At 57.2% G+C, this 15,493-nt stretch overlaps 1 protein-coding gene and 25 non-coding genes across 26 annotated transcripts in view; all 26 read left to right on the top strand.

Moving 5' to 3' along the window:
* Positions 1 to 2,673, top strand: part of LOC134074317 (uncharacterized) — a 4,645-nt gene extending 1,972 nt beyond the window's left edge. The window contains exons 3-6 of the mRNA XM_062530431.1: positions 1 to 837; positions 924 to 1,096; positions 1,187 to 2,008; positions 2,101 to 2,673. The exon at positions 1 to 837 is cut by the window's left edge and continues 85 nt beyond it. Of these exons, the coding sequence (XP_062386415.1) occupies positions 1 to 837; positions 924 to 1,096; positions 1,187 to 2,008; positions 2,101 to 2,673 (2,405 nt within the window). The remainder of the gene's footprint in view (positions 838 to 923; positions 1,097 to 1,186; positions 2,009 to 2,100) is intronic.
* A 7,770-nt stretch (positions 2,674 to 10,443) lies between these two features.
* LOC134074602 (5S ribosomal RNA) lies at positions 10,444 to 10,562 on the top strand. Its single transcript, XR_009937831.1, has one exon. It is a non-coding gene; the product is annotated as a 5S ribosomal RNA (ribosomal RNA).
* A 73-nt stretch (positions 10,563 to 10,635) lies between these two features.
* LOC134074528 (5S ribosomal RNA) lies at positions 10,636 to 10,754 on the top strand. The gene has a single exon (XR_009937761.1). It is a non-coding gene; the product is annotated as a 5S ribosomal RNA (ribosomal RNA).
* Positions 10,755 to 10,827: 73 nt separating this feature from the next.
* LOC134074588 (5S ribosomal RNA) lies at positions 10,828 to 10,946 on the top strand. The gene has a single exon (XR_009937818.1). It is a non-coding gene; the product is annotated as a 5S ribosomal RNA (ribosomal RNA).
* A 73-nt stretch (positions 10,947 to 11,019) lies between these two features.
* On the top strand, positions 11,020 to 11,138 carry LOC134074595 (5S ribosomal RNA). Its single transcript, XR_009937825.1, has one exon. It is a non-coding gene; the product is annotated as a 5S ribosomal RNA (ribosomal RNA).
* Positions 11,139 to 11,211: 73 nt separating this feature from the next.
* Positions 11,212 to 11,330, top strand: LOC134074527 (5S ribosomal RNA). The gene has a single exon (XR_009937760.1). It is a non-coding gene; the product is annotated as a 5S ribosomal RNA (ribosomal RNA).
* Positions 11,331 to 11,403: 73 nt separating this feature from the next.
* Positions 11,404 to 11,522, top strand: LOC134074333 (5S ribosomal RNA). The gene has a single exon (XR_009937572.1). It is a non-coding gene; the product is annotated as a 5S ribosomal RNA (ribosomal RNA).
* Positions 11,523 to 11,595: 73 nt separating this feature from the next.
* Positions 11,596 to 11,714, top strand: LOC134074526 (5S ribosomal RNA). The gene has a single exon (XR_009937759.1). It is a non-coding gene; the product is annotated as a 5S ribosomal RNA (ribosomal RNA).
* A 73-nt stretch (positions 11,715 to 11,787) lies between these two features.
* Positions 11,788 to 11,906, top strand: LOC134074418 (5S ribosomal RNA). The gene has a single exon (XR_009937653.1). It is a non-coding gene; the product is annotated as a 5S ribosomal RNA (ribosomal RNA).
* Positions 11,907 to 11,979: 73 nt separating this feature from the next.
* On the top strand, positions 11,980 to 12,098 carry LOC134074543 (5S ribosomal RNA). The gene has a single exon (XR_009937776.1). It is a non-coding gene; the product is annotated as a 5S ribosomal RNA (ribosomal RNA).
* A 73-nt stretch (positions 12,099 to 12,171) lies between these two features.
* LOC134074525 (5S ribosomal RNA) lies at positions 12,172 to 12,290 on the top strand. The gene has a single exon (XR_009937758.1). It is a non-coding gene; the product is annotated as a 5S ribosomal RNA (ribosomal RNA).
* A 199-nt stretch (positions 12,291 to 12,489) lies between these two features.
* LOC134074531 (5S ribosomal RNA) lies at positions 12,490 to 12,608 on the top strand. The gene has a single exon (XR_009937764.1). It is a non-coding gene; the product is annotated as a 5S ribosomal RNA (ribosomal RNA).
* A 73-nt stretch (positions 12,609 to 12,681) lies between these two features.
* LOC134074407 (5S ribosomal RNA) lies at positions 12,682 to 12,800 on the top strand. The gene has a single exon (XR_009937642.1). It is a non-coding gene; the product is annotated as a 5S ribosomal RNA (ribosomal RNA).
* Positions 12,801 to 12,873: 73 nt separating this feature from the next.
* On the top strand, positions 12,874 to 12,992 carry LOC134074332 (5S ribosomal RNA). Its single transcript, XR_009937571.1, has one exon. It is a non-coding gene; the product is annotated as a 5S ribosomal RNA (ribosomal RNA).
* A 73-nt stretch (positions 12,993 to 13,065) lies between these two features.
* Positions 13,066 to 13,184, top strand: LOC134074572 (5S ribosomal RNA). The gene has a single exon (XR_009937803.1). It is a non-coding gene; the product is annotated as a 5S ribosomal RNA (ribosomal RNA).
* Positions 13,185 to 13,257: 73 nt separating this feature from the next.
* LOC134074545 (5S ribosomal RNA) lies at positions 13,258 to 13,376 on the top strand. The gene has a single exon (XR_009937778.1). It is a non-coding gene; the product is annotated as a 5S ribosomal RNA (ribosomal RNA).
* Positions 13,377 to 13,449: 73 nt separating this feature from the next.
* LOC134074587 (5S ribosomal RNA) lies at positions 13,450 to 13,568 on the top strand. The gene has a single exon (XR_009937817.1). It is a non-coding gene; the product is annotated as a 5S ribosomal RNA (ribosomal RNA).
* A 73-nt stretch (positions 13,569 to 13,641) lies between these two features.
* On the top strand, positions 13,642 to 13,760 carry LOC134074594 (5S ribosomal RNA). Its single transcript, XR_009937824.1, has one exon. It is a non-coding gene; the product is annotated as a 5S ribosomal RNA (ribosomal RNA).
* Positions 13,761 to 13,833: 73 nt separating this feature from the next.
* Positions 13,834 to 13,952, top strand: LOC134074524 (5S ribosomal RNA). Its single transcript, XR_009937757.1, has one exon. It is a non-coding gene; the product is annotated as a 5S ribosomal RNA (ribosomal RNA).
* A 73-nt stretch (positions 13,953 to 14,025) lies between these two features.
* On the top strand, positions 14,026 to 14,144 carry LOC134074330 (5S ribosomal RNA). The gene has a single exon (XR_009937570.1). It is a non-coding gene; the product is annotated as a 5S ribosomal RNA (ribosomal RNA).
* A 73-nt stretch (positions 14,145 to 14,217) lies between these two features.
* LOC134074523 (5S ribosomal RNA) lies at positions 14,218 to 14,336 on the top strand. Its single transcript, XR_009937756.1, has one exon. It is a non-coding gene; the product is annotated as a 5S ribosomal RNA (ribosomal RNA).
* Positions 14,337 to 14,409: 73 nt separating this feature from the next.
* Positions 14,410 to 14,528, top strand: LOC134074395 (5S ribosomal RNA). The gene has a single exon (XR_009937631.1). It is a non-coding gene; the product is annotated as a 5S ribosomal RNA (ribosomal RNA).
* Positions 14,529 to 14,601: 73 nt separating this feature from the next.
* On the top strand, positions 14,602 to 14,720 carry LOC134074521 (5S ribosomal RNA). The gene has a single exon (XR_009937754.1). It is a non-coding gene; the product is annotated as a 5S ribosomal RNA (ribosomal RNA).
* Positions 14,721 to 14,793: 73 nt separating this feature from the next.
* Positions 14,794 to 14,912, top strand: LOC134074383 (5S ribosomal RNA). The gene has a single exon (XR_009937620.1). It is a non-coding gene; the product is annotated as a 5S ribosomal RNA (ribosomal RNA).
* A 73-nt stretch (positions 14,913 to 14,985) lies between these two features.
* On the top strand, positions 14,986 to 15,104 carry LOC134074520 (5S ribosomal RNA). The gene has a single exon (XR_009937753.1). It is a non-coding gene; the product is annotated as a 5S ribosomal RNA (ribosomal RNA).
* A 73-nt stretch (positions 15,105 to 15,177) lies between these two features.
* Positions 15,178 to 15,296, top strand: LOC134074519 (5S ribosomal RNA). Its single transcript, XR_009937752.1, has one exon. It is a non-coding gene; the product is annotated as a 5S ribosomal RNA (ribosomal RNA).
* The last annotated feature ends 197 nt before the right edge of the window (positions 15,297 to 15,493 follow it).

Raw genomic sequence — 15,493 nt, 5'->3', positions numbered from 1 at the left:
ACAGCGGGTCCACGGGGCGCGAGCCCTCTCCGGAGCCCCTGCCCTTCCCGTCGCCTGAGAAGGCACCGGCGGCCGCCAGCAGACCCAGGTCCTCCGAGCCCAGGTCCTCCGAGCCCGAGCCCAAGTCCTCCAAGTCCTCCGAGCCCAGGTCCTCCGAGCCCAAGTCCTCCGAGCCCAAGTCCTCCAAGCCGAAGTCCTCCGAGCCCAGGTCCTCCGAGCCCAAGTCCTCCAAGCCCAAGTCCTCCAAGCCGAAGTCCTCCGAGCCCAGGTCCTCCGAGCCCAAGTCCTCCGGAGAGTACGACGGCCTGCTGGTGGGAAAGGGCAGGGCGTCGGTCCTGAGGAAGATCAAGTTTCCGGAAAGCATCGAGGCGTTCCTCAAGGCGTACCAGGAATTTCAGGCGGGGACCTGCACCACCGGACGCAGTGCAGAGATGGCCCTGTCGAAGGTGTCGCGGGTGAGGAGTTTTCTCTACTTCCTCACCCTGAAGAAGAAGGACCTTTGGACCTGGCTATTCCTGGACAACCCCCCTGCAATCCGCCGCTGGGTGGAACAGCTCAAAGAAGGGAACAAGGCCGTTACCACGGCGAACTTCTACCTGAGGAATGTGAGTCAATTCTTGGTTTATTTTGCGAGCACCCCGCCGAAGCACTGCCGCCTGTCGAAGGTCCAGATTGTGTCAGTATCAAGAGTCGTCCAGAAGGCCCTGCACGACCTGCGAAGGGAGGTCGTTTGTCATCAGATCGCAGTCAAGGACAAGAAGCTATCGCGGATCGTCTCTCCGGAGAACCTGAATATCTGCAGGACAAAGGCGGCCAAGCAAATCCCGAAGCTGCTGAGTAAGTACATAACTTCCATTGACTGTTGCTGGTACTCCCACTAGCGCGTTCCTTGTATTAACCTCTGCTCTTTTTTCTGTTTTCAGTCGCCCTGGCAGCAGACAACTGCTCCACCAACAGAAAGCGGTTTTACGCCTACTTCACCGCCTGGATAATGGCGCTTTACGGCCACCGACCGGGGGTGATGGCGAATATGACCCTGGAGCAGGTTGAGGCTGCCCGGAAGAAGGGGACCCAGGAGGAGGGTTATATAGTGAACGTGAGCGCGCGCCTCCATCTCCTTCCATTTCCGTCCGCTCGCCGCCTGCATCCCACTCACGGTTCTCCTCTCTTTCTCCCCTCTCCTCAGGTCACCGATCACAAAACCAACCGGTCCTTCGGGGCCGCTCAGCTGTTCCTGTGGCCAGACGAGTTCCGGTGGCTGACGGACTGGGTCGCGCTGCGGGAGGCGGCTGTTCCCCCTCCGCGAGCAGAGAACAGAAGAGTTTTCTTTACGGGCGGCCGGGGTCCGGCGAAAGACCTCAACACTTACCTCAGGCTCGCCTGGGTCGAGATGGGACTCCCGGGGCGTCCAGTATTCATGGACATACGGAACGCCGTGGCTGACTATGCGAAGAGGGTACACGGGGAGAGTATACGTAACAGTATGTGTGAATTCATGTGTCACAACCCACAGACCGCAGACAAATTCTACTGCCTCTCCCTCGACGCGTACCAGTCCCGTCAAATGCGGGAGAGATTTGAAGACACCACGTCCGATGAGGCCATCCGGAAGATGACGGCGATGCGGATGTCGCACCAGAGGCGGGAGCCCGCAGCCAGCCAGGGCACCGAAGGCACCGAAGGCACCGAAGGCACCGAAGGCACCGAAGGCACCGAAGGTCCCTCAAGCCCCCGCAAGAGGAAAAGTAAGAGCAAAGACCCGAGGGCCAAAAGACGGCGGACCACCGCTGGCGAAGGCAGCAGCACCACCAGCGAGAGCGAAGACGAGCCTATTCCTTACCAGGAATCCGAAGGTTCGGAGCTGGAGGAGGAGATGGAGGAATTCCGGGCACACCTCCTCAAGCTGGAGAGGAGAAAAGAGAGGAAGGAGAGGGCCCAGGAACAACAAAGGCCTCCAACCCCCGACACCACCTCAGACGAGGAGACGCTCCTCCTGGAGCAGGAAAAGGTAAGCCCAGCACCAACACATCTCACCCTCATTGTCTCTGGCTGCTCAGCCTGTCAAATTGACTAACTGTTTGTTTTTTACTCTTCCCGCAGACTCCAGTAAAGGTGAAACAACTCAAGCTGGAGCTGACTCCGGTGCAGATGAAACAGAGGGGGAGTCCCAGCAAGTCCCCCAGGATGACCCGACCTACCCAGTGCCAGATCTGGACCCCGGAGAAGTCCAAGAGCCTCGCCTTGCGCTGCCTTCGCCAGCGGAAGCCCCACCAGGTCCCTCACCAGGTATCCCAGCCGGACCCCGCGCCGCCCAAAGAGACCCCAGCCGCCCCAGCCGCCCCAGCCGACTCAGCCGACCCAGCCGACCCAGCCGACCCAGCCGACCCAGCCGACCCAGCCGAACCAGCCGACCCAGCCGTCCAAGCCGACCCAGCCGACCCAGCCGACCCAGTCCCAGCAGAGCAGCCGGAGATGACAGCAGGCCCAGCAGACCTGGCCGACCCAGCCGACCCAGTTCCCCCGGCGGAGGAGACAGCAGCCCCAGCAGAGCAGCCGGAGATGACAGCAGGCCCAGCAGAGCCCCCAGCAGACCCGGTGGACCCAGCCGACCCAGCGCCACCGGCGGACCCAGCAGAGCAGCGAAAGCAGTACCCAAAAAGGCACCAACACTAACAACCACCATCGGAGACTTGGGCTCGGAGGACCTACTGGGGGGGACGGAGGACAAACAGGGGAGGACTTGGACCAACCAAGGAGGATCTAGCGGCCGAGGGCCCTGAGACCCCGAAATAAGAAGAAATCAAAAAGGCCTGTTCCAAGGCCTGTTCCAAGGTCTGTTCCAGAGACTGTACACTCCCTAGTTTAAACTTCCCCCAGTTCAGCCCCCCAGTTCAGCCCAGAGACTATCCCCACTCCCTAGTTCCATCTCATCATGTTATTCCCCCACACCATCCTCACTCTCTCCCCTTGTTCTGTTTTGCACTTCACCAGCACTTTATTGACATGTTTGATATTTATTGTATTTTTGTACTTTTCTATTTATTGACCCAAAAATAAAAGGTCAAAAGTATTTTTCTGTCTTTGCCTCTTAATGTCTGGGTCCTGAGGGTGGGAGGGGAGGGGAGGGGAGGGGAGGGGTTGGAAGGGAGAGTCCAGAGACTAAAGTAAAAACAAAGTGCAAAATACATACCAAAATTTCTCTCCATAAACAAACACCCTACCCAGGAAATACAAACCTTGGAGTTTCTCCCTGCCTTGCTGGAGTGCTGGAGTGCTGGAGTGCTGGAGTGCTGGAGGGCTGGAGCCCTCCAGGGACCAAGAACCACAGGCTGGAGTGCAGGAGTGCTGGGGGGCTGGAGCCCTCCAGAGACTAAGTCAGACCTAGTGCAAAATATATCCCAAAGTTCCACCCCATACACTAAGTGCCTGCCCAGGGGAGGCCAGCCTTGGAGTCTCTCTCCCTGGCTGGAGGGCTCTTGCCCTCCATAGACTAAGTCCAACACAGTGCAGAATATGTCCTAAAGTTCCATCCCATAGACTAAGTGCCTGCCCAGGGTAGGCCAGCCTTGGAGTCTCTCTCCCTGGCTGGAGGGCTCTTGCCCTCCATAGACTAAGTCCAACACAGTGCAGAATATATCCCTAAGTGCCTGCCCAGGGGAGGCCAGCCTTGGAGTCTCTCTCCCTGGCTGGAGGGTAGTAGCCCTCCATAGACTAAGTCCAACAGAGTGCAGAATATGTCCTAAAGTTCCATCCCATAGACTAAGTGCCTGCCCAGGGGAGGCCAGCCTTGGAGTCTCTCTCCCTGGCTGGAGGGTAGTAGCCCTCCATAGACTAAGTCCAACACAGTGCAGAATATATCCCAATGTTCCATCCCAAAGTGCAGAGTATATCCCTAAGTTCCATCCCAAAGTGCAGAGTATATCCCTAAGTTCCATCCCTCCATAGACTAAGTCCAACACAGTGCAGAATATATCCCTAAGTGCCTGCCCAAGGGAGGCCAGCCTTGGAGTCTCTCTCCCTGGCTGGAGGGCTCTTGCCCTCCATAGACTAAGTCCAACAGAGTGCAGAATATGTCCCTAAGTGCCTGCCCAGGGGAGGCCAGCCTTGGAGTCTCTCTCCCTGGCTGGAGGGTAGTAGCCCTCCATAGACTAAGTCCAACAGAGTGCAGAATATGTCCTAAAGTTCCATCCCATAGACTAAGTGCCTGCCCAGGGGAGGCCAGCCTTGGAGTATCTCTCCCTGGCTGGAGGGTAGTAGCCCTCCATAGACTAAGTCCAACACAGTGCAGAATATATCCCAATGTTCCATCCCAAAGTGCAGAGTATATCCCTAAGTTCCATCCCAAAGTGCAGAGTATATCCCTAAGTTCCATCCCTCCATAGACTAAGTCCAACACAGTGCAGAATATATCCCTAAGTGCCTGCCCAAGGGAGGCCAGCCTTGGAGTCTCTCTCCCTGGCTGGAGGGCTCTTGCCCTCCATAGACTAAGTCCAACAGAGTGCAGAATATGTCCCTAAGTGCCTGCCCAGGGGAGGCCAGCCTTGGAGTCTCTCTCCCTGGCTGGAGGGTAGTAGCCCTCCATAGACTAAGTCCAACAGAGTGCAGAATATGTCCTAAAGTTCCATCCCATAGACTAAGTGCCTGCCCAGGGGAGGCCAGCCTTGGAGTATCTCTCCCTGGCTGGAGGGTAGTAGCCCTCCATAGACTAAGTCCAACACAGTGCAGAATATATCCCAATGTTCCATCCCAAAGTGCAGAGTATATCCCTAAGTTCCATCCCAAAGTGCAGAGTATATCCCTAAGTTCCATCCCTCCATAGACTAAGTCCAACAGAGTGCAGAATATGTCCCTAAGTGCCTGCCCAGGGGAGGCCAGCCTTGGAGTCCCTCTCCCTGGCTGGAGGGTAGTAGCCCTCCATAGACTAAGTCCAACACAGTGCAGAATATATCCCTAAGTGCCTGCCCAGGGGAGGCCAGCCTTGGAGTCTCTCTCCCTGGCTGGAGGGCTCTTGCCCTCCATAGACTAAGTCCAACACAGTGCAGAATATATCCCTAAGTGCCTGCCCAAGGGAGGCCAGCCTTGGAGTCTCTCTCCCTGGCTGGAGGGCTCTTGCCCTCCATAGACTAAGTCCAACACAGTGCAGAATATATCCCTAAGTGCCTGCCCAGGGGAGGCCAGCCTTGGAGTCCCTCTCCCTGGCTGGAGGGTAGTAGCCCTCCATAGACTAAGTCCAACACAGTGCAGAATATATCCCTAAGTGCCTGCCCAGGGGAGGCCAGCCTTGGAGTCTCTCTCCCTGGCTGGAGGGTAGTAGCCCTCCATAGACTAAGTCCAACACAGTGCAGAATATATCCCTAAGTGCCTGCCCAGGGGAGGCCAGCCTTGGAGTCTCTCTCCCTGGCTGGAGGGTAGTAGCCCTCCATAGACTAAGTCCAACAGAGTGCAGAATATGTCCTAAAGTTCCATCCCATAGACTAAGTGCCTGCCCAGGGGAGGCCAGCCTTGGAGTCTCTCTCCCTGGCTGGAGGGTAGTAGCCCTCCATAGACTAAGTCCAACACAGTGCAGAATATATCCCAATGTTCCATCCCAAAGTGCAGAGTATATCCCTAAGTTCCATCCCAAAGTGCAGAGTATATCCCTAAGTTCCATCCCTCCATAGACTAAGTCCAACACAGTGCAGAATATATCCCTAAGTGCCTGCCCAAGGGAGGCCAGCCTTGGAGTCTCTCTCCTTGGCTGGAGGGCTCTTGCCCTCCATAGACTAAGTCCAACACAGTGCAGAATATGTCCTAAAGTTCCATCCCATAGACTAAGTGCCTGCCCAGGGGAGGCCAGCCTTGGAGTCTCTCTCCCTGGCTGGAGGGCTCTTGCCCTCCATAGACTAAGTCCAACAGAGTGCAGAATATATCCCTAAGTGCCTGCCCAGGGGAGGCCAGCCTTGGAGTCTCTCTCCCTGGCTGGAGGGCTCTTGCCCTCCATAGACTAAGTCCAACACAGTGCAGAATATATCCCTAAGTGCCTGCCCAGGGGAGGCCAGCCTTGGAGTCCCTCTCCCTGGCTGGAGGGTAGTAGCCCTCCATAGACTAAGTCCAACACAGTGCAGAATATATCCCTAAGTGCCTGCCCAGGGGAGGCCAGCCTTGGAGTCTCTCTCCCTGGCTGGAGGGTAGTAGCCCTCCATAGACTAAGTCCAACACAGTGCAGAATATATCCCTAAGTGCCTGCCCAGGGGAGGCCAGCCTTGGAGTCTCTCTCCCTGGCTGGAGGGTAGTAGCCCTCCATAGACTAAGTCCAACAGAGTGCAGAATATGTCCTAAAGTTCCATCCCATAGACTAAGTGCCTGCCCAGGGGAGGCCAGCCTTGGAGTCTCTCTCCCTGGCTGGAGGGTAGTAGCCCTCCATAGACTAAGTCCAACACAGTGCAGAATATATCCCAATGTTCCATCCCAAAGTGCAGAGTATATCCCTAAGTTCCATCCCAAAGTGCAGAGTATATCCCTAAGTTCCATCCCTCCATAGACTAAGTCCAACACAGTGCAGAATATATCCCTAAGTGCCTGCCCAAGGGAGGCCAGCCTTGGAGTCTCTCTCCTTGGCTGGAGGGCTCTTGCCCTCCATAGACTAAGTCCAACACAGTGCAGAATATGTCCTAAAGTTCCATCCCATAGACTAAGTGCCTGCCCAGGGGAGGCCAGCCTTGGAGTCTCTCTCCCTGGCTGGAGGGCTCTTGCCCTCCATAGACTAAGTCCAACAGAGTGCAGAATATATCCCTAAGTGCCTGCCCAGGGGAGGCCAGCCTTGGAGTCTCTCTCCCTGGCTGGAGGGCTCTTGCCCTCCATAGACTAAGTCCAACACAGTGCAGAATATATCCCTAAGTGCCTGCCCATGGGAGGCCAGCCTTGGAGTCTCTCTCTCTGGCTGGAGGGTAGTAGCCCTCCATAGACTAAGTCCAACACAGTGCAGAATATATCCCTAAGTGCCTGCCCAGGGGAGGCCAGCCTTGGAGTCTCTCTCCTTGGCTGGAGGGCTCTTGCCCTCCATAGACTAAGTCCAACACAGTGCAGAATATATCCCTAAGTGCCTGCCCATGGGAGGCCAGCCTTGGAGTCTCTCTCCCTGGCTGGAGGGTAGTAGCCCTCCATAGACTAAGTCCAACTTAGTGCAGAATATATCCCAAAATTCCCTTTTTTAAAAAGTCAAAAACACACATTTCTATTTGTCCAATCACTATGAAATTTAGATATGTTAAACACTAGGATACTGCCAACAGGCTGGACTAAGTTTGGAGTCAGTGGGTCATCCAGAGGGGGAGATAGGTGGTCTTGCTTGTACAGGGTTTTTCTCTTCCCGCGGGAGAACCATAGGTTCTAGAGGGTCGAAACCTAGATGCCTGGAACCGTCTCGAGTCCCCCAACAAATGGTCCAAAGCTGGTGTCTCTGCACCACTCGGGAGAGAAACCACAAAGGAAAAACCTACCAAAAGTTGAACACTCAAACTTCAGAAGTGGATTAGTAGGGGTTAACATAGAGTTAGGAGGCTAAAATTCCACACAGACCTTCAGCACATGATCCCCATGACATGTGCCAAGTTTCATGTCTCTAGCTGCATCTGGGACCCATAGGAGGTCCAAAATGTGTCCAACATTGTCCCCCTTTCCCAAAATTCCTTGAAATGTGTGCCAAGTTTCCCCCTTCTCCTGCGGCCAAGCGATGCAAGCTAGGGGCTCGGAACCCAGACCCACGCGACCGTCTCGAACCCCCGAACGACATATCCCGAGCCGGGCCCCCTAAAACCTTGCCTAATCTAGACGTGCTCCGATCGGCTTGAGCTCGGACTATGTCGTACGTTGGACGGAGACGGACGAGTGGACGTCTCTTTCGTGTCTCTCGGGGTCTGTCTCTCAGAGATACGGGCCCCCGAAAAAGGGAACTTTCGTCATACATTCCCATTCATTTTCCCTTGCAAAAAATTAACATGGGAATGTGTGCCAAGTTTCCCCCTCTCCCGGGGCCAAACGATGCAAGCTAGGGGCTCGAAACCGATGCCCGGGCGTCCGTCTCGGACCCCCGAACGACATATTCCGAGTTCGGGTCTCAGGGGCCTTCAGAAGGTCAGATCGTCCGATCGGAACAACTTTTGCGGAGGGTCTTATGGCCGCTAAGTCCTACAGGGCCCTTAATGGACGACTCTGTACCACCAATTAAGACCCAGGAGGGTTTTAAAAAATATTGGACCCCTTGACCTTGTACTAGGGCCAGAGGGCTGTGTCTGTGCAAAATTTGGTGTCTCTAGCCCCCGAGGTTAAGGAGCTATGACCGTGGGAACATGTATCCCAAAGTGCAGAATGTGTCCCGAATTTTCCCTTCTTCCCTTTTTGATGAAATTTCGAAAATTCCTTGGAATGAGTGCCAAGTTTCCCCCTCTCCCGTGGCCAAACGATTCAAGCTAGGAGCTCAGAACCAAGACCCATGCGACCGTCTCGGACCCCCGAACAACATACTCCGAGATCGGGTCTCAGGGGCCTACGGAAGGTCGGGTCGGGGCCCTGATGTGCAGGACCAATTAAGACACGGGGGGGTTTTGAAAAATATTGGACCCCCTGACCTAATACTAAGGCCCAAGGGCTGTGTCTGTGCAAAGTTTGGTGTCTCTAGCCCCTACGGATAAGGAGCTAAGAGCGCGGGAACCTGTGAACATGCAGTACATGCGGGAACCTGGCTAATCTAGATGTGCTCCGATCGGCTTGAGCTCGGACCATGTCGTAGATTGGACGGAGACGCAACTGTGGACGTCTTTTTCGTGTCTCTCGGGGCCTGTCTCTCAGAGATACGGGCCCCCGAAAAAGGGAACTTTCGTCATACATTCCCATTCATTTTCCCTTGCAAAAATTAACATGGGAATGTGTGCCAAGTTTCCCCCTCTCCCGGGGCCAAACGATGCAAGCTAGGGGCTCGGAACCCAGACCCACGCGACCGACTCGAACCCCCGAACGACATATCCAGAGCCGGGCCCCCTAAAACCTTGCCTAATCTAGACGTGCTCCGATCGGCTTGAGCTCGGACTATGTCGTACGTTGGACGGAGACGGACGAGTGGACGTCTCTTTCGTGTCTCTCGGGGCGTGTCTCTCAGAGATACGGGTCCCTGAAGGAGGGAACTTTCGTCATACACTCCCATTCATTTTCCCTTGCAAAAAATTAACATGGGAATGTGTGCCAAGTTTCCCCCTCTCCCGGGGCCAAACGATGCAAGCTAGGGGCTCGGAACCCAGACCCACGCGACCGACTCGAACCCCCGAACGACATATCCAGAGCCGGGCCCCCTAAAACCTTGCCTAATCTAGACGTGCTCCGATCGGCTTGAGCTCGGACTATGTCGTACGTTGGACGGAGACGGACGAGTGGACGTCTCTTTCGTGTCTCTCGGGGCCTGTCTCTCAGAGATACGGGCCCCCGAAAAAGGGAACTTTCGTCATACATTCCCATTCATTTTCCCTTGCAAAAAATTAACATGGGAGTGTGTGCCAAGTTTCCCCCTCTCCCGGGGCCAAACGATGCAAGCTAGGGGCTCGAAACCGACGCCCGGGCGTCCGTCTCGGACCCCCGAACGACATATTCCGAGCTCGGGTCTCAGGGGCCTTCGGAAGGTCGGATCGCCCGATCGGAACAACTTTTGCGGAGGGTCTTAGGGCCGCTAAGTCCAACAGGGCCCTACATGGACGATTCTGTACCCCCCAATTAAGACCCAGGAGGGTTTTAAAAAATATTGGACCCCTTGACCTTGTACTAGGGCCAGAGGGCTGTGTCTGTGCAAAATTTGGGGTCTCTAGCCCCCGCGGTGAAGGAGCTATGACCGTGGGAACATGTCTCCCAAAGTGCAGAACGCGTCCCGAATACCTCCCCTCGGACTATTTTCGGTCGCCCCCCCGCTCCGGGGCAAAGTGCAGATAGTGTCCGAAAATGCCCGGGGCAAAGTGCAGATAGTGTCCGAAAGTGCCGGGGCATTCTGCATTTTGGGACAAGTCGTGGATTTTCGGACGTACGGCAAAATGCAGAATGTGTCCGAAAGTGCCACGTCCCAAAATCCAAAATATGTCCCAAAATCCCTCCCCCTTGTGGCGAAAACGCGCCATTGGAATTTCCGGACGACAGGGCCCAAACTTTGCCGATTTATCGCGCGGCGACCGCGCGGCCTAGAGACGAACCGAGAAGCCCGCGTCGGACCTCGGATTTTGCTGCTAATTACCGCGGCGGTTTCGTATTTTTGCCGCGCTCCGTTGACGCCGGCAAGGATTGCCCGAAACGGCGTTTTTCTACCCTTGCCGGCCCAGGCGAATGTATGCCAAGTTTCCTCCGCGGGGCCTTCTTTCCCTAAGGTGGGATTGAGCTGCTTGCAGCCGCACCAGCTGCGCTTGAGGACTGGTTCCGAGTGGGGAGTTAAGCGCTTACGGCCATACCGCGCTGAGCACGCCCCCTCTCGTCTGATCTCGGAAGCTAAGCAGCGCAGGGCCCGGTTAGTACTTGGATGGGAGACCGCCTGGGAATACCGGGTGCTGTAAGCGTTTTGCTTTGGATTGAGCTGCTTGCAGCCGCACCAGCTGCGCTTGAGGACTGGGTCCGAGTGGGGAGTTAATCGCTTACGGCCATACCGCGCTGAGCACGCCCGCTCTCGTCTGATCTCGGAAGCTAAGCAGCGCAGGGCCCGGTTAGTACTTGGATGGGAGACCGCCTGGGAATACCGGGTGCTGTAAGCGTTTTGCTTTGGATTGAGCTGCTTGCAGCCGCACCAGCTGCGCTTGAGGACTGGGTCCGAGTGGGGAGTTAATCGCTTACGGCCATACCGCGCTGAGCACGCCCGCTCTCGTCTGATCTCGGAAGCTAAGCAGCGCAGGGCCCGGTTAGTACTTGGATGGGAGACCGCCTGGGAATACCGGGTGCTTTAAGCGTTTTGCTTTGGATTGAGCTGCTTGCAGCCGCACCAGCTGCGCTTGAGGACTGGGTCCGAGTGGGGAGTTAATCGCTTACGGCCATACCGCGCTGAGCACGCCCGCTCTCGTCTGATCTCGGAAGCTAAGCAGCGCAGGGCCCGGTTAGTACTTGGATGGGAGACCGCCTGGCAATACCGGGTGCTGTAAGCGTTTTGCTTTGGATTGAGCTGCTTGCAGCCGCACCAGCTGCGCTTGAGGACTGGGTCCGAGTGGGGAGTTAATCGCTTACGGCCATACCGCGCTGAGCACGCCCGCTCTCGTCTGATCTCGGAAGCTAAGCAGCGCAGGGCCCGGTTAGTACTTGGATGGGAGACCGCCTGGGAATACCGGGTGCTGTAAGCGTTTTGCTTTGGATTGAGCTGCTTGCAGCCGCACCAGCTGCGCTTGAGGACTGGGTCCGAGTGGGGAGTTAATCGCTTACGGCCATACCGCGCTGAGCACGCCCGCTCTCGTCTGATCTCGGAAGCTAAGCAGCGCAGGGCCCGGTTAGTACTTGGATGGGAGACCGCCTGGGAATACCGGGTGCCGTAAGCGTTTTGCTTTGGATTGAGCTGCTTGCAGCCGCACCAGCTGCGCTTGAGGACTGGGTCCGAGTGGGGAGTTAATCGCTTACGGCCATACCGCGCTGAGCACGCCCGCTCTCGTCTGATCTCGGAAGCTAAGCAGCGCAGGGCCCGGTTAGTACTTGGATGGGAGACCGCCTGGGAATACCGGGTGCTGTAAGCGTTTTGCTTTGGATTGAGCTGCTTGCAGCCGCACCAGCTGCGCTTGAGGACTGGGTCCGAGTGGGGAGTTAATCGCTTACGGCCATACCGCGCTGAGCACGCCCGCTCTCGTCTGATCTCGGAAGCTAAGCAGCGCAGGGCCCGGTTAGTACTTGGATGGGAGACCGCCTGGGAATACCGGGTGCCGTAAGCATTTTGCTTTGGATTGAGCTGCTTGCAGCCGCACCAGCTGCGCTTGAGGACTGGGTCCGAGTGGGGAGTTAATCGCTTACGGCCATACCGCGCTGAGCACGCCCGCTCTCGTCTGATCTCGGAAGCTAAGCAGCGCAGGGCCCGTTTAGTACTTGGATGGGAGACCGCCTGGGAATACCGGGTGCTGTAAGCGTTTTGCTTTGGATTGAGCTGCTTGCAGCCGCACCAGCTGCGCTTGAGGACTGGGTCCGAGTGGGGAGTTAATCGCTTACGGCCATACCGCGCTGAGCACGCCCGCTCTCGTCTGATCTCGGAAGCTAAGCAGCGCAGGGCCCGGTTAGTACTTGGATGGGAGACCGCCTGGGAATACCGGGTGCTGTAAGCGTTTTGCTTTGGATTGAGCTGCTTGCAGCCGCACCAGCAGCATCGTCTGATCTCGGAAGCTAAGCAGCGCAGGGCCCGGTTAGTACTTGGATGGGAGACCGCCTGGGAATACCGGGTGCCGTAAGCGTTTTGCTTTGGATTGAGCTGCTTGCAGCCGCACCAGCTGCGCTTGAGGACTGGGTCCGAGTGGGGAGTTAATCGCTTACGGCCATACCGCGCTGGGCACGCCCGCTCTCGTCTGATCTCGGAAGCTAAGCAGCGCAGGGCCCGGTTAGTACTTGGATGGGAGACCGCCTGGGAATACCGGGTGCTGTAAGCGTTTTGCTTTGGATTGAGCTGCTTGCAGCCGCACCAGCTGCGCTTGAGGACTGGGTCCGAGTGGGGAGTTAATCGCTTACGGCCATACCGCGCTGAGCACGCCCGCTCTCGTCTGATCTCGGAAGCTAAGCAGCGCAGGGCCCGGTTAGTACTTGGATGGGAGACCGCCTGGGAATACCGGGTGCCGTAAGCATTTTGCTTTGGATTGAGCTGCTTGCAGCCGCACCAGCTGCGCTTGAGGACTGGGTCCGAGTGGGGAGTTAATCGCTTACGGCCATACCGCGCTGAGCACGCCCGCTCTCGTCTGATCTCGGAAGCTAAGCAGCGCAGGGCCCGGTTAGTACTTGGATGGGAGACCGCCTGGGAATACCGGGTGCCGTAAGCGTTTTGCTTTGGATTGAGCTGCTTGCAGCCGCACCAGCTGCGCTTGAGGACTGGGTCCGAGTGGGGAGTTAATCGCTTACGGCCATACCGCGCTGAGCACGCCCGCTCTCGTCTGATCTCGGAAGCTAAGCAGCGCAGGGCCCGCTTAGTACTTGGATGGGAGACCGCCTGGGAATACCGGGTGCTGTAAGCGTTTTGCTTTGGATTGAGCTGCTTGCAGCCGCACCAGCTGCGCTTGAGGACTGGGTCCGAGTGGGGAGTTAATCGCTTACGGCCATACCGCGCTGAGCACGCCCGCTCTCGTCTGATCTCGGAAGCTAAGCAGCGCAGGGCCCGCTTAGTACTTGGATGGGAGACCGCCTGGGAATACCGGGTGCCGTAAGCATTTTGCTTTGGATTGAGCTGCTTGCAGCCGCACCAGCTGCGCTTGAGGACTGGGTCCGAGTGGGGAGTTAATCGCTTACGGCCATACCGCGCTGAGCACGCCCGCTCTCGTCTGATCTCGGAAGCTAAGCAGCGCAGGGCCCGGTTAGTACTTGGATGGGAGACCGCCTGGGAATACCGGGTGCTTTAAGCGTTTTGCTTTGGATTGAGCTGCTTGCAGCCGCACCAGCTGCGCTTGAGGACTGGGTCCGAGTGGGGAGTTAATCGCTTACGGCCATACCGCGCTGAGCACGCCCGCTCTCGTCTGATCTCGGAAGCTAAGCAGCGCAGGGCCCGGTTAGTACTTGGATGGGAGACCGCCTGGCAATACCGGGTGCTGTAAGCGTTTTGCTTTGGATTGAGCTGCTTGCAGCCGCACCAGCTGCGCTTGAGGACTGGGTCCGAGTGGGGAGTTAATCGCTTACGGCCATACCGCGCTGAGCACGCCCGCTCTCGTCTGATCTCGGAAGCTAAGCAGCGCAGGGCCCGGTTAGTACTTGGATGGGAGACCGCCTGGGAATACCGGGTGCTGTAAGCGTTTTGCTTTGGATTGAGCTGCTTGCAGCCGCACCAGCTGCGCTTGAGGACTGGGTCCGAGTGGGGAGTTAATCGCTTACGGCCATACCGCGCTGAGCACGCCCGCTCTCGTCTGATCTCGGAAGCTAAGCAGCGCAGGGCCCGGTTAGTACTTGGATGGGAGACCGCCTGGGAATACCGGGTGCCGTAAGCGTTTTGCTTTGGATTGAGCTGCTTGCAGCCGCACCAGCTGCGCTTGAGGACTGGGTCCGAGTGGGGAGTTAATCGCTTACGGCCATACCGCGCTGAGCACGCCCGCTCTCGTCTGATCTCGGAAGCTAAGCAGCGCAGGGCCCGGTTAGTACTTGGATGGGAGACCGCCTGGGAATACCGGGTGCTGTAAGCGTTTTGCTTTGGATTGAGCTGCTTGCAGCCGCACCAGCTGCGCTTGAGGACTGGGTCCGAGTGGGGAGTTAATCGCTTACGGCCATACCGCGCTGAGCACGCCCGCTCTCGTCTGATCTCGGAAGCTAAGCAGCGCAGGGCCCGGTTAGTACTTGGATGGGAGACCGCCTGGGAATACCGGGTGCCGTAAGCATTTTGCTTTGGATTGAGCTGCTTGCAGCCGCACCAGCTGCGCTTGAGGACTGGGTCCGAGTGGGGAGTTAATCGCTTACGGCCATACCGCGCTGAGCACGCCCGCTCTCGTCTGATCTCGGAAGCTAAGCAGCGCAGGGCCCGGTTAGTACTTGGATGGGAGACCGCCTGGGAATACCGGGTGCTGTAAGCGTTTTGCTTTGGATTGAGCTGCTTGCAGCCGCACCAGCTGCGCTTGAGGACTGGGTCCGAGTGGGGAGTTAATCGCTTACGGCCATACCGCGCTGAGCACGCCCGCTCTCGTCTGATCTCGGAAGCTAAGCAGCGCAGGGCCCGGTTAGTACTTGGATGGGAGACCGCCTGGGAATACCGGGTGCCGTAAGCATTTTGCTTTGGATTGAGCTGCTTGCAGCCGCACCAGCTGCGCTTGAGGACTGGGTCCGAGTGGGGAGTTAATCGCTTACGGCCATACCGCGCTGAGCACGCCCGCTCTCGTCTGATCTCGGAAGCTAAGCAGCGCAGGGCCCGGTTAGTACTTGGATGGGAGACCGCCTGGGAATACCGGGTGCTGTAAGCGTTTTGCTTTGGATTGAGCTGCTTGCAGCCGCACCAGCTGCGCTTGAGGACTGGGTCCGAGTGGGGAGTTAATCGCTTACGGCCATACCGCGCTGAGCACGCCCGCTCTCGTCTGATCTCGGAAGCTAAGCAGCGCAGGGCCCGGTTAGTACTTGGATGGGAGACCGCCTGGGAATACCGGGTGCTGTAAGCGTTTTGCTTTGGATTGAGCTGCTTGCAGCCGCACCAGCAGCATCGTCTGATCTCGGAAGCTAAGCAGCGCAGGGCCCGGTTAGTACTTGGATGGGAGACCGCCTGGGAATACCGGGTGCCGTAAGCGTTTTGCTTTGGATTGAGCTGCTTGCAGCCGCACCAGCTGCGCTTGAGGACTGGGTCCGAGTGGGGAGCTAA

The sequence above is a fragment of the Sardina pilchardus genome, unplaced genomic scaffold, assembly GCF_963854185.1.
Source record: "Sardina pilchardus unplaced genomic scaffold, fSarPil1.1 HAP1_SCAFFOLD_105, whole genome shotgun sequence".
NCBI classification, from domain to species: Eukaryota; Metazoa; Chordata; class Actinopteri; order Clupeiformes; family Clupeidae; genus Sardina; species Sardina pilchardus.
The sequence above is the reverse complement of the archived record's forward strand: the minus strand, read 5'-3'. Positions and strand labels throughout refer to the sequence as shown.